General features: G+C 41.5%; 1 protein-coding gene across 2 annotated transcripts in view; it reads right to left on the bottom strand.

Annotated features, from left to right (window-relative positions):
- Positions 1 to 18,594, bottom strand: part of PREP (prolyl endopeptidase) — a 133,677-nt gene that overhangs the window by 103,021 nt on the left and 12,062 nt on the right. For both annotated transcript variants that reach the window (XM_005552253.4, XM_045391289.2), the window contains exons 3-5: positions 4,575 to 4,708; positions 3,308 to 3,438; positions 557 to 766 (exon numbers count right to left, since the gene is read on the bottom strand). In XM_005552253.4, coding sequence (XP_005552310.3) covers positions 557 to 766; positions 3,308 to 3,438; positions 4,575 to 4,708 — 475 coding nt within the window. The remainder of the gene's footprint in view (positions 1 to 556; positions 767 to 3,307; positions 3,439 to 4,574; positions 4,709 to 18,594) is intronic.

Raw genomic sequence — 18,594 nt, 5'->3', positions numbered from 1 at the left:
GACTGATTGATTGTAATAACGATCCCAATTTTCTACAGTTCCCTGTATCTATTTCTCCACCATTGAAAAGGTGATGGCCCTCTGGCTTGCTTTAGCCAAGAGAATGCAGCAAAGGTGATGTGCCAGGAGCAAGCCTAGGCATTAAGAAGGCTGTGTCATTCAGCTCCCCATCTTGTAATTCTACTGAGGTGCCACGTGAGCAAGCCCAGGCTAGTCTGCTGGTCATCCCAGCTGAGGCCCCAGATATGTAAAAGAGCCAAGCCAAGATGAACCAACTGACCTGCAGCTGACCACAGATACATGTTAGAACTCAGCCAAGCCCAGAAGAACTACCTGGCCAACCCACAGGTTCATAGCAAAAATAAATGGTTACTATTCTAAGCCACTACATTTTGGTGTGGTCTATTACACAGCAAAGCCAACTGATACAACACCCTTTGAGGAAACATGGTTCTGGACCATACAACCTCTACGTAGGGTTTAGCATCTCTTTTCAGTCACTTGAAGTCACACTTCATTTTGTGAAAAATGTGCTTCATCTGAAGTCTTCGCTCACCATCACTTTTTCCATCCTGTTGGGGGTATGAGTTGTAGAACATTCCCTTCCCATCATGGGTCCAGGCCATACAGCTGAACTTGACTCTTTCAAGCACATCTGGAAGCTCTTTGGCACCATCAACTTTCATGAACTTGATTGTCACCCAGTCTGAGCCACTGGCGCTCAGACCATAGGCAAAATATTCACCATCTTCGCTGAACGCGTAACCTATGGGACACAGGAGAAATCATCCAATGACAACCATAGGAACACAACTCCACTGCCCTCTATGCCATCTGACAAAGCTCTCTTCCGTAACACGGAGGTAGAATGTGGCAACAAAAGGGATAGGAATCTGGTAGTGAGGAATCCTGGGGGCTCGGCCCAAGTTTTACAAGAATTACCCTTATAACCTCAGACAAGCTTCCTAACCTCTCCAGGTCTTAATTTGTCTATAAAATGAAATATTAGATTATATGCCTACTAAAATGCTTTCATTTTGAAATTTTTATAATGCAACAGGCAGTTCAGTTAAAAGCAGAGCTCATCTGAGACTTCTGTCATATTTTATTTATACTCTAAAGGGAATAAGGAGAAAAAGGAAACTGCTTTTAGAGTAATGACTGAATTATGACACATACCATATAATAGAACTAAATTGGAGCCATTAGGTAATTTGGGGAATTGATTCCAAACTATCTAAAATCCCTTGTTACAGCCTCATTTTCGGAGCATTACCTGTGCACAAGGATTAATGTCCACACTGTCTGACCATCACAGGCCCAGGTAAATAAAGCCTGAGGGTTTGCAGTGAAGGTGCCCAGCGTGCACATTCCACAAGAAATTGTGAAAGGAAAAGCAACATGTCTATAGACTGTCGTATCATGTACAATCCTTTAGGGCCCTGGTGGAATGTCCTAATCACTATGGAATGTTTCCTGGCAAATACTTGTGTTTCATATTAGCTGTTTCAATTATGAAGTATGTAAAGCATTTGATACAACACCTCCTATTGAAGACTCTGACACCAGAGATTTCCTCTTAGGCTGTTTGCTAAATGTTATTTGGGACTGAAAATTTTAAGAAGCTCAACTATTATTAGAGGTTTCCTATTCTTTTACATGGAATTTTAATTAATGAGGAATTAGTTTAAAATTTCACAGAACCTACTCATTAACCATTGTAAGTCCTATAAAGTATCTAGGCTCATACGTATGTAAATGCAGAAAAGAGTCTAGAAAGTGACAGGAAGAAGAAACACATTCACCTTTTATTCTACCTAGCACTGGAGTGTTTGAATTGTGTGTGTGTGTGTGTGTGTGTGTGTGTGTATATATCAGAAAATTATCAGAAAAATTGAAATTAAACATTTTGATTTGAAATGTATGTTTAAAAATCATATACTATAAAAAGAATCTGAATGTTTACTCCTTTTGTGATAACTTCCCTATAATACCGCTCTTAGAAAACTCAATGACTGTTTGAGGCAGGTCTCATGCCTAATTTATCTTCTCACCCATCAAGGCTTTGTCCATGGCAAACATTCCATAAAGAAGTCACTGGAAGAATGCATTATTGGGGTGGGAGTTAAGACCCTGTCCCTCTGGATGGGTTGCAAGATAGATCCTTGTAGAAACTAAATAAATTCCTATATGGGATATGTTACTTCAACAGAACCTGTGTATTAAATTCACTGAAAACTACACGGTCAGATTCATGGAAGAATCTGAGCTGGCTGATGTCTTATTTTCAATATTGGTTTGATAAAGGATCATTGTTTATATACACAGCCTATTCAGAGGAAGGGGAGGGTGGACTACTGAATGACTGGATCATGGTTAGGAGTGTTGATATAAAAGGGTCTTTGCACAGGTCTGATGGAACGGGGCTCTATAACTCCCATCTTATTGATTACAGAGGACTTCAATGTCTCAATTTCTCAATTCTAGAGGGCCATAACTAATCATATGGTTTTTTTTTTCTACAAAACCAGAAGATACTACAGGGGAAAGGCTGAGCTAACATCATCTAGGACATTATCATTGTAGAGTTTACAATTATTAAAACACAGAACTGGAGAATAACTTCGTTCCTTACTCTAGAACTCTGCTTACTGCACAAACCTGGGATAATCTTCTCTGTGGCCTGTGGAGGAGGTTACCTTAGGGGCAGAGTTAAGCAGGAGATGTACAGCAACTGTGGACAAACTTAGTCTTTAAACCTGCATCTTCAGGGAACAGGACACCCAGCTGTTCAATTTCTACAAGATTTGTGTGTTTTTACTTGTAATTCTGACATGCTGACAATTAACTAGATTTTTAAAACTCTGACGCTTCCTTCCCAAGAGGGAAATTGATCTGATAAACATTCTTTCCTGTTTAATATTCATAGTTGGAGCATTCTTCGTACAGCTTAAATTTCTTATGAAAGATGACTTATTTTTTTTCTAATCACAGGTATGTCTCAGGAATGTTACAGGAAATGATGATGATACTTGAAGATTCCAGAAGCCTTAGAAGCTAATTTGGGTCCAGTGTGAATTATTCTCCAGTTCTGCTTCATGCCATCAGAGTGGAAAAGAGGAATGTGACTATTCATGTATTCTAAATATACTGTGCAAAAATTAGCTTTCCTGATATTGTATGTGCATCTGTTCTACAATATGGTCCACACCCTGCCTGGTATTTCAGAGGTAAAGCAACTGCACTAACTTCAGAACTCCAAGTGAGGGTCTTGGATGTTCCACGGGCCTCTGAGTATAGCACTTACCTCGGAGTGCCACTGTGCCATCATCAGACAGTATGTTGGGGTCCAGGAACACTCTGGCGTCACCCTCTAAGGAATCCTGTACGTATAATACTCGCTGGTTCTGCAAACCTGTATTGTAAAAATAAAAATACCTGGGGAACAGAGATGGTCTTTATTTAGCTGTGGAGTTTTCTATTTGTGGAGTAAAACCAAACACACACAAGCAAAAACCAAAACAAAACCAAAACCCTACAAAGGTACAACTGTAACCTGGCCATCACAGGGACGTGGGGACATAGGTGAAAGGGCCCATCATTTCTCTCCACCTAGAGCTTGTTAACGGAACTGCTTTCCATATTCAAATCATGTACTGTAATTCTGCACATTAGCTAAGTAGAGACAAATAAAGACCATTTTATGTGTTAAAATAAAAACTGATATTCAAATAAAGCAGTAACTTCTTCTTTTAAATGAAGAAGAAAGCAGACTTTTCTAAAATCAAATTCTGGTTCTTTTCCTTAGCGAGGCTGCTATGGTGGAAGGTCAGCACACTTTCTCTGTAAAGGGCAAGACTGCAAATATTTCAGGCTCTGTGAGCCATACAGGCTGCCACTATAATACTCAAGCCTGTAGCTGCAGCACAAAAGCAGCCATGGACAATACGTAAACCGATAAGCATGGCTGTGTCCCAATCAGACCTTATTTATGAAAACAGGTAGGCAGGCAGGGTTTGGTAGGCAGACTCTACTTTGCTGATCTCTGTGTAAGAATGGCAGAGGGCTGAAGAAAGTCTAAAGTAAATGTGTGATAGTGGCTCCAAACAGATTTAATAAAAGATCAAGAAAACGTGTGTAAGTGGGTGTTAACGGGACAGGAACAAGAGAAGTGAATTCACCCATTTCACCATTCTTTGATGGAAGAAATACACAGAATTAAATGTTTCCAAGTAGTATATGTCAAAGATAATTAAATTTGGAGGCAAACAAACCTCCACTGCTGTCTATGAATCATCCTGTCTCACCAATTACTACCCATAAGACAACAACAATTTCCTACAATCTAGATTTCTTTACATGACCTATCTCTACTAAATTTCTTAACCATTATTTTAACAATTCGGACAATATGTAATAGATCAAAAATATTATTCTCATATTCAGACATAGAAATTAATTCCTTATAATGAATTAATCTTATACAAGGACAAGTTATCTGGAATTTGTATTTTACAATTTAAGCAAGCATTTACTTTGAAAATAAAAAGGAAATTCAGTAAAAGCAGTCTCACCGTTTTCCTTTCTTGAAGTGGCAACTATACTTGGGATAATCATATAGTTCAGTCATTCTCTCTTTGTATAAACCTCTGATGGGACACTGCTCAAGAAATGGCACAGTAATCTTATTCTGGGCCTCCACAAAGGCCTGTGGAGAAATTAAAATGGACAAAGCAAGTTAAATATAAAATTTTCCATGTGAAATGTTATCCACTAACATGTATCAGAAAAAGCACACTTTGTCTCTCAGCCAGTGCCTCTTCCCTCATTACCAACCTCTCTCACCTCCTTACTCTTCTTCATACCTGCCCGGCTCCTGCCAAGTGACTGATTAATACATAGTAACAACCAGTGCTTACATGGCACTAATTCAGCTAATGCTTAGAGGGCAAGTATTAACTTATTTAGAACTCACAATAATCCTATGGAGAAGGTCCTTTTATTAGGCCAACTTTACAGACGGGGAAACTGAGGTTTGGAGTGGTTAAAAAGTTGCCCGACATCATACAGCTAGGAAGTGGCAGATGGCAGAGTTGGCTCCCAGATCCACGCTCCTAACACACTATACTGTAGCTCAGATCACACACTGCCAATAATCTGCATTTATATAGCGCCATGGTTCCGGGTTTCTCATTCAGCAGCTGGCCATCCCAAGGCAAGCTAGAGTTAAAAAGAAAAAGTTAGGGATACCCTGGTGCTATTTTATCAATTTTGGTTTTGACTTGCTAAGACCTACTACCATGTTAATTTCAATCAGAGAACTTTGCTAAAATTTGCAACCAAAGAACATTGAAAAAACATTGGAGGCCGGGTGCAATGGCTTATGCCTGCAATTCCAGCACTTTAGAAGGCTGAGGCGGGTGGATCACTTGAGGTCAGAAGATCGAGACCACCCTGACCAGCATGGCAAAACTCCGTCTCTAGTAAAAATAAAAAATTTGTTGGGCGTGGTGGTGGATGCCTGTAATTCCAGCTACTCAGGTGGCTGAGGCACAAAAATTGCTTGAATCTGGGAGATGGAGGCTGCAGTGAGCCAAGATCGTGCCACTGCACTCCAGCCTTCGTGACACAGGGAGATTCTGTCTTAAAACACACACACACAAACAAAAAGCACAGGAAACAAGTGGCATTGCAGAAGAATATCGGCAACATGGTGGTTTATAAGAAAGGCAAGAGATGGCTGTCAGGAAATACTGGCAGTGAAGGCAGGAAAAGGGGCTTTTACAAAAGATGATTTGTATCCAAGCACAGCCGGTTTGTAACTAACCAGTTAAAAAGTTGACAATACTATAAAAACTTGGCCAGTAGTAATTCACATCTGACTATTAGCAAGAAATGAAACAAGAACATTGTATCAGCTTTAAATTCAATAGAAGATTTCATCAGATGTCTATAAATAAGTAAATCATCAGAGAAAAACTTAAGGAAATTAAGACCATAATATATTTTGAATGGCAGGCAAAAATGCATTATTATCAGAGTCTACTTTTGGATATATCATCAAGCTCTAAGGGCCCATCCAAGCTCAAAATGGTCTTCAAATGTGCAACAATGCTTTGGGTTCCCCTACAAAAACCACCAATCCCGCTCTGGAGAACCATGATTTTGTGGTGAGACTAACTGTTCCAAAAATCAGTGATTATGATGCATTTAAAAACAAGAGACAAGGGGTGTAAAGTATGAATACAGTAATCAACAGTTTTGCAAGAGTGCCAGTTCAAGAAAAATAAAACTGTTACAGGTCACATTTCTGATTTCATATAAACAGAAAATAAAATTTACTGAGTCCCACAGAAATACAATTCCGACTATCACTAGGGATTGGTAATCTTTGCCCTGGCCCGCTTTTCTGCAGCTCTGGAGATCAGAATGGTTTCTATATTTTTAAAGAGCTGGGGGGAAAAAACAACAGACTTATGTGGCTTGCAACATTTAAAATATTTACTATGTGGCCCTTTACAGGAAGTTTGCTGACTGCACTTTCCCTCATTAAAAACATCAAGGAGGAAATTGGATTTTGTTTTTTAGTTATAAAATCAATGCCTATCTGAGAAACCACTCAGGGGAGCATTTTGGAGATCACAAAGTGTGTCCAAAAGCACTACTTCATTTTACAGTGGAAGAAAACACCATGCCTACTTCACAGATATGGAGGTGGAGGCAAGTGGTATTAAAGTCCCCTGGTTAAGGTCATGCAGTGAGTTAGCAAAATTACTAAGAGACTGAAAAAGGAGATGGAGATGAAGCAGATCCACACAGGAAAGAAGGGAGACGCAACCTAGGGCTCCTATGATTTTCTTCGACTGGGCTGTGCTGGGTAGGAACATCAGGGAGCTGGAGCATCCACATGGACTAAACACAAATCTTGTGTGTGCTTACACTGATCGTGGCATTGTGGATGGATGAGTGACAAGTCCAAGCTAAAATCCATGTCATCATGGAGCTCATTCTACTGGGGACACACCCACAAAAAGCCAGAGGGTTGCAGAATGGTTGGTTCTAAGGACATGTACACAGGGTAATCAGCAGAGCAATGCTGCTTGCTACAAAAGTGTCAACTACAGATCAGTGTTGGCCTGAACTGTTTGCTACCAGGCCACAATGAGAAGAGTACGGAAAACAAGAGTGAGTGCTGAAAACCCTGACGGCAATTTGACATGACTATAGCATCTTCATTATATTTTGGAAAAACCTCAATCCACAAATGGTTTGGAAATTTACAAATCAGCCATTCCTTGCAGATTTTGAAAACCACTGGGAAAGAAGGCACCTAATTAAGCAGGGTGGTCACAAAAGCCCTTCTGAGGAGGTTTCAAATTGAGGTCTGAGAGGGAACAACGACACAAGGTGGGGCAGAATGTTTCGGGCAGAGGAAACAGCAGGTGTGGGAGTCCTGGCTCCCACAGAGGGAACAGCTTGGCAGGTGTGAAGAAGAGTAAAGACGTGAATGAGGCTGGGAATGAGCTGAGGCCAGAGGACCAAAATGAGATACAGCAGGCGGCACCTGGTGGGCAGACAGGAAGTTTCAATCTCTCATCGAAGTGCAAATAAGCCATGATTGGGTAAGGAGATTTACCTTTCTTTGAAAGATTACTGTGCTTTGGATGGAGAACAGACTATAGGGGAGCAAAAGTGGAGACAGAGAGAGGCCAGTTAGGAGGCTGGGACAGTGGTTTGGGTGAGAGACAAGGCCAAGAGGAATGGTTGGTCTCTAAAAGGGGTGGGAACAACCATTATAATGGGAGTGGAGACAAAAAAAACAGGCACAGCACATGTTAGTTTGCAGTTTTGGTGGCTATTTCCCAGAGGGCCTCACCAGAACGTTCTAGTCAGAGCCCTAAGAAGGATTCCACTCTGAGATCTCGACATGCTGAGGGTCCTGCCCTTCCACTGAGGGATTCTCTAAAGAGAGCACCCTGAAGATATCATTTCCCTGATCCTTCTGATTTGCATCAGGCTGCACGTAGGCCCACAGTGGGTTCAAGGGTCAGAGGCTGCTCAACAGATTGCTCAGTTCATTTTCCTTGGAAAAGCAGAATTGTGTTCTCCAGCTGTTTCTCTATTTTGCTTTGCTTCTTTTACATGTCTCATAGTATAATTACAACTACTGCAACAGAATTCATCTCACCCTGAAGCAGACACACTGGCTTTTCACATATAAGATTTTCATAAAACTGTTATGCCAGGCATAAAAATGCTACCAAATAATGCTAGGATTAGTAACATCCAATTCTGTCACCTCCTACCCACAAATGTTAGCTAATTACTTTAAATAGACCATTACTTAAAGACTGCACTCCTCTAAGTCAAATATCTAGATGTAAAACCAAAGAGTGTCCGAATTCCTAAAAGTCTCAAGTTCTTTCATAACACATCTTTACAACTCGGGCAAATCATTTTCATGAGGGTGGTAGAAAATTTCTGTAAAGAAGCTTTGTTAAATTTAGGGTTTCATAAATGCCAATAATATTTCTGATATTTCAACCAGGAAAATACCTTCTTGGTCATTTATGTATTTAACAGGTATACCATCTTGGTTGATCTAAAAATTAGAAAAAAAATTGGGGAAAAGGGAGAAAAAGAATAAAAATAAAAAGAAAATGGAAGAGTTCCATGGTGATAAGGAGGCAGGGTGAGGAAAACTCAAATTCCTTGTTGTTCAAGGAGTTTCAGTACCTGTAGTCTCATTCTAGGATGTATTAAAATAACTGAAATATGAAAGCCCCAATGCATGCAGCTGAGCTGCTAAAGAGAGTCAACAGTTTAGATTTTAAATCCACAGATGAATCTGAACACATTTTCCTAGGAAAGAGTAGCTGCTCAAAACTAAGAAATCTTACTTATATCTCATTTGCCTTGACTATTAGAAAGCTTAAAAGCAAAACAAAGCTTCAGTTATGCAAGATCATTAAGTTCTAGAGATCTGCTGTACAACAGTGTACCTATAGTTAGCAATACTATATTGTGCACAGAAAAATCTGTTACAAGGGTAGCCGTCATGTGAAGTGTTCTTACTGCAATTTGAAAAAGAAAAAGAAAAGCTATCTGGCAAAGGGTGGCTTAATTTGGGAGCCGAGATTCCTTTGCTCCTAATGTCTTCAGAAGAATTTCTTCAAACTGCCCTCACGTACTCTATTTTAATACACAAAATACTGCAGTCCTACAAAATAAGCCAGGCACAGAAAGATGAATACCTCATGCTCTCACTTATATATTTTATTTAAAAGAGTCAAACTCACAGAAACAGTAAAATGGTATTCACCAGAGGCGGGAGTTGGGGGAGATGTTGGTAAAGGACACAGAGTTTCAGTTAGACAGGAGAAATAAGTTCAAGAGATCTACCGTACAACATGGTAACTACCTGAAAATTGCTAAGAGGGATTTTAAGTGTTCTCACCACAAAAAAAAAAAGGATGTGAGGTAATGCATATGGTAAATAGCTTGATTTAGCCATTTCACAATTTCTACATATATCAAAATAACATGCTGCACACCTAAATATATACAATTTTCACTTGTCAATTTAAAAAATTGACTTACGAAATACAGATATAGGCTCATTTACTGATTGCTCCATATCTGAATATATAATTCTAACTTCTCCCTTTCTAAATGGAAGTGTAAATTAAAAATACTGTTCACTTAAAAAATACTCATCTTTTTACAATTCTTACATAAATGAATAAAAATTATGCCTAGAGTTACTAAATAAATATTTATACAAAACACTACAATGTGCACCACGGTGATTAACAAGATGAATGAAAGACAAAGATATGTGCTAGAGGAGAACAAATAAAGGGGAAGCTACTTCAAGGGCAGGGCAGGGCAGGGTGGGCTGGGGCAAGTGCCGTCGGCAGGCGGGCAAGATGACCAGGGACTTCCAGGTAGAGACTGGCTCAGGCCCGGGTATCAACCTCCCCTCTTCTGAAATACCAATGAAAACTAGGAATGGTGCTAGCTACATCCCACAAACTTTGAGGAGTATCTGCTATAAATAACAAATATAGGACTTGGTTAAGCAATTATCAGGGGCTTCTGGAGAAAGTGGCAAAAACCATAATTCCAGCTTAAGAGAAAAGTGGGGGCAGGACAGTTGGATCCCCTCTCACTTCAGCAGAATTTGGAATTTGGAAATGACTCTCCAAGTACAGGGACAGCCCCATCAAAAGCAGCCTAGAGGCAGTAGAGCTCACCCTGAGGCTGTAGGACTTAGGGCCAGGAGGGCAGGACAGTCAAGGTAGGTCACAACCAAAAGAGAATTAGATGCAGCTGCTTTTCAGGAAACATGTCCAGAAATGGAAACTATAAAAGATTGGAATAATGTACTTTCCAAGGCTAATATCTATGCCAAGGAATCTCTACCACTAAAAAAAAAAAAAAAAAAAAGAGTGCTCATAATTTTCCAGGACTTACTGAATGTTTACAAAAATTAGCAGCCCATCAGACAACAAAGGGGGAAACTTAAGTCCCAGAAAGAAAAGCTTGTTCAGGTCACAGTTTTGACCACAATGCCATTAACCTCACCCCATGAAGTGCTTTCTTTTCCTGGCCCACAAGCACCCACCTGCTCATTCTCAAGCTGGAGAAATATTCTCGTTCAGTCAGTGAGAGTCCAAAATCCTTTGGGCTCAACTTTAACGTAAAAAACCCAGAGTGGGCCCATCTCTTCTCCCTGGGACCACCTGCTCTTGGGTAAAAAGGGCTCATAGTAAGCTTCTAGCTGCACATGACCAGCAGGCTAGGCGGGGCCTTCTAGAAGCCCCGTTAGGCCTCTTTCCACCTCTCTGCTTGTCCCCGTGTGGGTAAATCAACTCGTTCCCTCACTGGGGCCAGTTACTGTCAACTGGGGAGGAAGCAGAAACCATCACTCTGACCTGACATTCAAGCCTTGTTCTCAATACTCGTCACGACCAGGGAGCCCACTCAAAACTGAATTTTTAACCCCTTTTTTATTTATTTATTTATTTATTTATTTATTTTTTTTTTTTTGAGACGGAGTCTCGCGCTGTCACCCAGGCTGGAGTGCAGTGGCCGGATCTCAGCTCACTGCAAGCTCCGCCTCCCGGGTTCACGCCATTCTCCTGCCTCTGCCTCCCGAGTAGCTGGGACTACAGGCGTCCGCCACCTCGGCCGGCTAGTTTTTTGTATTTTTTAGTAGAGACGGGGTTTCACCGTGTTAACCAGGATGGTCTCGATCTCCTGACCTCGTGATCCGCCCGTCTCGGCCTCCCAAAGTGCTGGGATTACAGGCTTGAGCCACCGCGCCCGGCCAATTTTAACCCCTTTAGGCTCTGTTCCTTGGTGTATACTCTCCTGACAAAAAAACCTGAAGAGGTGATTTGCACCTCAAATCCAAACCTAACTAAATATCTGATCATGAGGACATTAAACACACATATCTTCCCTCTCCTGAATAAGTCTGTATCAATGAGGAAATCCAAACTGTAACAAGATTACTTAGAAAATACAAAAAATTAAGAAAAACAAGACTATCACACATTAAGGCTCATGGGATGTGGCAAACACTGTTGGAGATGACATCTATTTCTTTCTGGTGCTGTATGAAGTCCCACTGATAGTTGGGGGGAAAGGGTGTGACTGCTGCCAGTCAATCAGAATGTCCCTACCCCAGACCAGGGCTGGGCAGGACCTCAAGCAGGTGAGGCTGTGGTTGATCTCAGGGCTTTCTGGCATGACTCACACATCAGGGAGCCAGCCTCTTCCAGTCCTGCACTACTGAACTCAGGAGCATGCAGGAAGCAGGCTTAGGAGACTGAGTGCTCATGCTTGGTTATGCCAGGTACTGAAGGGCAGTGATCACACTGTGACTGATGAGGAACATCTGGCTGGAATGGTGAGAGTTATACCTTCAGAGAGTTTGAGGTTTACCCTCTTTCTTCATCAGATCGTATCATCTGCAATTGAGCGTTCTCAGTGAGGATTCTGGGTACTGGTCGCTTGTACCTCCATCTGTCATAGAAAATGTGACAGACACCTCTGTCTGTATTCTAACTATGCTAACTCCCTTCCATGTTCTTTATATAAGTAAACCCTGTTCATTTTCATAAGCAAAGTCTCTCCATCAATTCTAACCCACAGGCAATAGTCAACAAAATAGTGATAGTAGTAAACCCAGGCAAAACAATCAGAATCCTTTTTTAGGGACAGAGATGAGTATTTGAAGACAGAAGTTATCTCAACTTAAGACACTTGGGGCTACAAGGATTGTGTGCAACCCAAAGAGACAAGACCCATCTTTCTCTACCACATAGGAACAGCTGCTGGAAAAATAAAATTATCAGAGAAAAGCAGATGACCTTAGAGAAAAAGACAGGTTCCCAAAAATACAACATGCACTCCCGGATCGGACTGTGCCTAAAGGCACTTATACCCTGAACCCCAATAACATGAGCCACTCAGCTCCTCTTTTTATGTGAGCTGGTCTGAGTTGGGTTTCAGGTACCAGTAATCAAGTGTCCTGACTAACACAGCTTTCCTTGGAAGCCTCTAGTTTTCTGAACGAGATGGGACTGGATGACCATGAGCAGGCTGGAAAGAGGAGAGCTGACCAGAAGCTTGCTCCAGGGCTGGCTGGGGATGACTGAACAAGTTCTTTACAATAAAGGCGTTTTATGAGAAAGAATGAACTTTAAGCATTAAAATAAAAAATTTAAAAATAACAACAGAAAATTTTAAAAGCATATTATATATAACTTCATGCTAGTAATTTTTAAATCTCAATGAAATGAATAATTTACTAAGAAATACAAAGGACTAAAATTGATCCAAAAAGAAAGCAGAACTGAACAGAGCAATGACTGTGAAACAAAATGGGGGGAAAGAGCCCAAGAATTAATTGCAATAAAAGAACTTGTCCCAGATAACTCTAAGGATGAAGTCTTTCAAATTATCAAAAACCGTAATTTCCATACTATTTACACTGCTCAATAACAAGTGCAATGGTGAGCATTTATTAAGCACTTACTGTGTGCCTACTACTTTGCTAAATGGCTCAAAAACACTATCATTTAATTTTAACAATTATATGAGGTGGTTTTCTCCAAATTACAAGTCAGAAAAATGAGGCTAAAAAACATGACCAATGTCGGACCAGGCATGGTGGCTCACGTCTGTAATCCCAGCACTTTGGGAGGCCGAGGCAGGCAGATCATGAGGTCAAGAGATCGAGACCAGCCTGGCCAACATGGTGAAACCCCGTCTCTACTAAAAATACAAAAATTAGCTGAGCCTGGTGGCATATGCCTGTAATCCCAGCTACTCAGGAGGCTGAGGCAAGAGAATTGCTTGAATCAGGGAGTCAAAGATCGCAGTGAGCCAAGATTGCACCACTGCACTCCAGCCTAGTGACAGAAAGAAACTCCATCTCAAAGAAAGAAAAAAAAATAAAACCAACATGACCAATGTCTAATAAAATTGTGGGCTAAGATTCAATCCTGACTTTCTGCCTCTAAAGTTGCTCATTTAACAACTATACACACTGCCTTCCTATGAACAGGCAGAGGTTCCAACATCTCTAAGGGTTCTCATTAGTTGCTAGAGGGAGCAGAGTAAAAAGAAAAGTCTGGAAGAAAAGAGACAAGTTAGGAAGTTACTGAACATCTAGCTCAGTGGCAGTGTATGCAGGACCCAGGGAGGTGCTGGCATGGACAAGAACAAGCAGAAAGTTATGAGGTTTTATGGAAGTACAACTGGAGGTCCAGAGAGTCACGTATATGATTAAATGAAGAGCTGATTCAAATGGTCAGAGGATCTGGAAGAGTCCCAGAAATTTTGTCACATGCCTTGATTTCCCCCAATGAGAAAAACTGGAACCATTAACACTAATTTACAAAGATGCTATAAACAACAGTGAGGCATCTATTAGAACTTAGCTGCTTATGAATAGGCCCTTAAAAAAATGAAAGGTATTATAATTATTCTTTTTTTTTTTGAGACGGAGTCTCACTCGGTCGCCCAGGCTGGAGTGCAGTGGTGTGACCTCGGCTAACTGCAAGCTCCGCCTCCCAGGTTCACACCATTCTCCTGCCTCAGCCTCCCAAGTAGCTGGGACTACAGGCACCCGCCACCATGCCCGGCTAATTTTTTGTATTTTTTAGTAGAGAGGGGGTTTCACTGTGTTAGCCAGGATGTTCTCGATCTCCTGACCTCGTAATCCGCCCGCCTCGGCCTCCCAGAGTGCTGGGATTACAGTGTGAGCCACCGCAGCATCCTATAATTGTTCTTTAATCAAGCAATCTAAGTATTCCCTAGGGAAGTTTTCCCAAACTTTCTGGGTCTGAAGAATTACCTGAGGGTGAGGAGTGGGGCTCCTGGAGAACAGATTTATACTGAAATCCAATGCTCCAGATTGAAGCCTGAGCATTTGTATTTTTAACAAGTGCCCTGGTCATTTTTATGGCTAAGTACTTTCTCCCCTGAACATGGCAGAATGGGATGGTGAATTAGGCACCTAAACACGGTGGGGGAAAAAAGAAGTTAAGGCCAGGTGCAGTGGCTCATGCCTGTAATCCCAACACTCTGGGAGGCCCAGGTGGGCATATCACTTGAGGTCAGGAGTTCGAGACCAGCTTGGCCATCATGGTGAAACCCCATCTCCACTAAATATACAAAAATTAGCCAGGCGTGGTGGCGGATGCCTGTAGTCCCACCTACTCATGCTATTCGGGAGGCTGAGACACGAGAATTGCTTGAACTCGGCAGGTGGAGGTTGCAGTGGAGATCTGCCACTGTACTCCAGCCTGGGTGACACAGCAAACCTCCATCTCAAAAAACAAAACAAAACAAAAAAGAAGTTGAAAGAAATCAGTTATCGTAGTTCTTTAGATGTTCACTTTTTAACAGCTGTTTTCCCAAAAATACCATATCTGATGCCAGCATTTTTCACTGAAAAACTTCAGATGACTGAAACCAAAGCTGAGTAACTGCTTACAGAGAAAACAGCAACATTAAATGTATACAAGTACTTGAAACAATTCATCAATGATTTAGGGTGTGCTTTTCTAAAATGGAGCTTTCCCTGAGAGCGAACCAATGGGGCTTGAGTCTTAACCTCTACAACAGAAGCGTCCAGTCTTTTGGCTTCTCCGGGCCATATTAGAAGAAGAATTGTCACGGGCCACACATAAAATACACTAATACTAATGATAGCTGATGAGCTTAAAAAAAAAAAAAGAAAAAGAAAAAGTCACCAAAAAAAAAAAATCTCAGAATGTTTTTTAAGAGTTTACGAATTTGTGTTGGGTCGCATTCAAAGCCATCCTGGGCCACATGTGGTCAGTGGGCCGCAGGCCGGACAAGCTTGTGCTACGAGATGTGGCCTGGCCTCCTTACTGCTCCAATCTCTAGCAGCGCAGAGATCAGGTGGTTTGCCCATCTTCAATCTCTGGTCCTCCCAAGCTACAATGCAAATTCCACGCTGGTATGGGCATCTGACTTACTTACGACACCGCATCTCCCTTATTTAACCCAATACTCAGCACAGGGAGCACACAGATAAACTAAGGAGAGAGGAGGAAAGGAAATGAAGCACATATGGAGAAAAGAGAGAGAATGAAACCTACAGGCATGTGACACTTGGGGTAGCCAGCATCCATTCTCCCTCCCTCGTGCCCTCCCTTCTAAGTGGAGCAGGTAGCTGGGCTGCCACTGCAGAAGCCAAAGAGAGTCCCTGAGGCTTCTACCAAATCTCTTCTCTTACTGCTGCACTACAGCCAAGGGGCCAGCACACACCCACAGCTTGGCCAATCAAGACTCCTTCTTTTGGGATACCATCACTTGAAAAAGAGATGCAGGCTGAATGACTGGAGATCACTGAAGCCATAGCAATGCTGGGTGAAAAGTGACATTCCTGCCTGCTCAGAGCCTGGCCCTTGGTCCATTCCAAGCTGCCTTCATATCCTTGCCATAAATGCCTATTTGCCTAACTTGCCCAGAATCAGTTTTTGCCACTTGCATCAAAAACCCTATTACAGAAAGCAAGAGAAAGGAGATTGGGGGGTGGGGGTGGGGGGAAAAGGGAATGTAGTGATTAAGAGTAGCCCAGTACCAGCAACTTCCTCATTCTTTTGACAATTATCCCATCCAGAGATCAGAAGGAAGGTATTCCCTAAATACATATTTCCTCATGAATTTATGAGAAGTATGTTTACAAACTGTAATAAAGCTAAACATTCCCACAGAAGGTAATAAGACTTTTAAGACCTTAGAAGTCTTAAAGACTGAGATACTATGTGGTAAAATGGTTACTAAACACATTTCCCATATCTACTAGAGCAGGGATACATACAGCAGTAATTCTCAATCCAGGCCCATATATGGAACATGAATGAATGGGTGGAAGGCGTCTCACAGGCCAGTTTTGCCAGTGGGGTTCAAAGGCATCAATTTAAAAAGACGCTACTTTAAGGCTATTGCCTTTAAGTAATCTTTGGCCTAGTTTCATCACTACACTTGAGAACAATGAAACCACACTTACAAGTCCAGTTCCAATGAAAAAACAATGTTCAGAATGTATCTTTTCGTGAAAAATCTAGAATTCAAAACGAAAATCGGCTTAGTTTTGTGGATAAAAATAAAAAGAGGTAAGAGTCTTTAAAGTCAAACATTTTGACTAAGCAATTAGGAGACTAGAGTCAGAAAGTCTATACCCCGATACATGGAAGCTGCAACGCCCAAGCAGCACCGTCTTCGTCTGACCGGAACTTTGCTGTATATGGATTTTTACATACATTTTCTCACTTGGGTGTTATCATAACTGGGAGCTAAATGAATGAATATTACTTTAACTCTTTATAGATGAAGAAAATGAATACTAGATTAGACAGCTTGCTACAGTCATAGACAAGAAAACAGAAGACCAAAGACTGCAATTTGTATCTTCTGACTTCTAGTACCATCCAGCAAATACTCCATTCCTCCACACTGCCTTGCAACAGAAGCAACATCAGAAATGCCTGCCAACTCACAGAATGAAGGAACTATCCACAGAGATACCCCCAGTTTATTACAAAGTTTTCAAAGAACACTGTACACCAAAACCAGCCTTTTATATGGATTTTTTTATAAACCTGTAATTTCTGGTGATTGGCAGCTCCATCAGTAAGCTTTAACTGCTGGCTTTTGGCTTAGAGACATTTAACCAGCCCCTCATGTACTGGAATTTCCTGAGGGCAAGCTTCCACCCCAATAGCTCTCCTTTAGCCTGAAAAGGTAGCGGCCAGATGGGGAAAGGCAATCAGACAGATCAATCCCTGCTCACCTAGCTAAGCACCAGTTCTTCGAGAAGCTGGCTCTGGATCTGGACTAGGGAAAGCACATGATCTAGGCAGTCCTAGGCCAGACTGTCACCGAAATTGACACCAGAAAGAACAGAAACTCCTCAAGCTACACACTTTAAGGTTAACCCCAGAGACCAAAAACAAAAGCAAGCAAGCAAAGAAACAAATAAAAAGACTTCAGGACAGACAATGAAGGGCACCAGGGAAAGCAGATGTTTTCCTACACAAACTCTGTTCTCCGCTGATCTCTGTGACACTAAAATACCTACATAGAAATCCTAGGATTTAAATATCCCAGATATGATCTGAAGCCCTTTAAGATTTAAATCTTTCCTGCCAAGGAAAGAAACAGTACTGAGACAGGGGGAGAAGGTGGTGACATTTCCAGGATTCTTATCCTGCAATCCTGAAGGATTTCTGTTCTAATTGCCATAGCCCCTTAATCAGCTGGTGTAACGGGGTCACTTCCAGCTAGTCAGTGAGAGAATGAAAAGTGGGAACTCACATGTCCCAGAAAAGAAATCTACATTTATATTCCTTTCATCCTCTCCGAAACAAATTGTTATTTTATCTTATTTTTCAGATGGAACGAATATAAATAAAAATATTTTCTTCCAATTCTGTTAGAGTTCTCTTCTCAAGGTCTGTGAAGGAAACGGAGTTGCTGTTACTCTCATTTTGCCCAGGGCGGCACTCAGGGAGAATAAAAAGTTATTAGATAAATGCCACTGATATTCTACATTTAGCTAACTCATGTGCCCAAGCTCCAAGACAGTTCTGTGAGAGCCAGACCTGACAATCAGTTACAGTTAAGGCAGTCACCCCTAGAAGGGTGTAAATTTTTCTTTTGTGTATTTCTCCTTCAGTAACTCAGTAACAACTTCTAGAACATTCAGCTAAAAGGCTGAAGACACAATAAGATGGGGTAAAATGGGGAGACTGAGATTACAAGAACATTGCTTCTACCTGGACCCCTGGGTTGCAAAACCAAGCAAGTATCACTACTAGGAAGGGGAGCAAATTACGCAATATAGACTACCTGGTACCACACGGGTAAAGAGGCCAGGAAGAATAAATGCTAACTTAGCATTCCCCCAGTGATCAGAGAGATGCTGCCCCCATGATGAAAGCAATGTAAAAAAGCAGGGCTGACGGAAGAGCATTCTCCTTGCCTGCAAGTCCCAACTCTACAATTCGCCCTGGACATGAGGTCCATCTCCCTAGTGAGGAATAT

The sequence above is a fragment of the Macaca fascicularis genome, chromosome 4, assembly GCF_037993035.2.
Source record: "Macaca fascicularis isolate 582-1 chromosome 4, T2T-MFA8v1.1".
In the NCBI taxonomy this organism is placed as follows: domain Eukaryota; kingdom Metazoa; phylum Chordata; class Mammalia; order Primates; family Cercopithecidae; genus Macaca; species Macaca fascicularis.
This window is presented reverse-complemented; position numbering and strand designations above follow the sequence as displayed.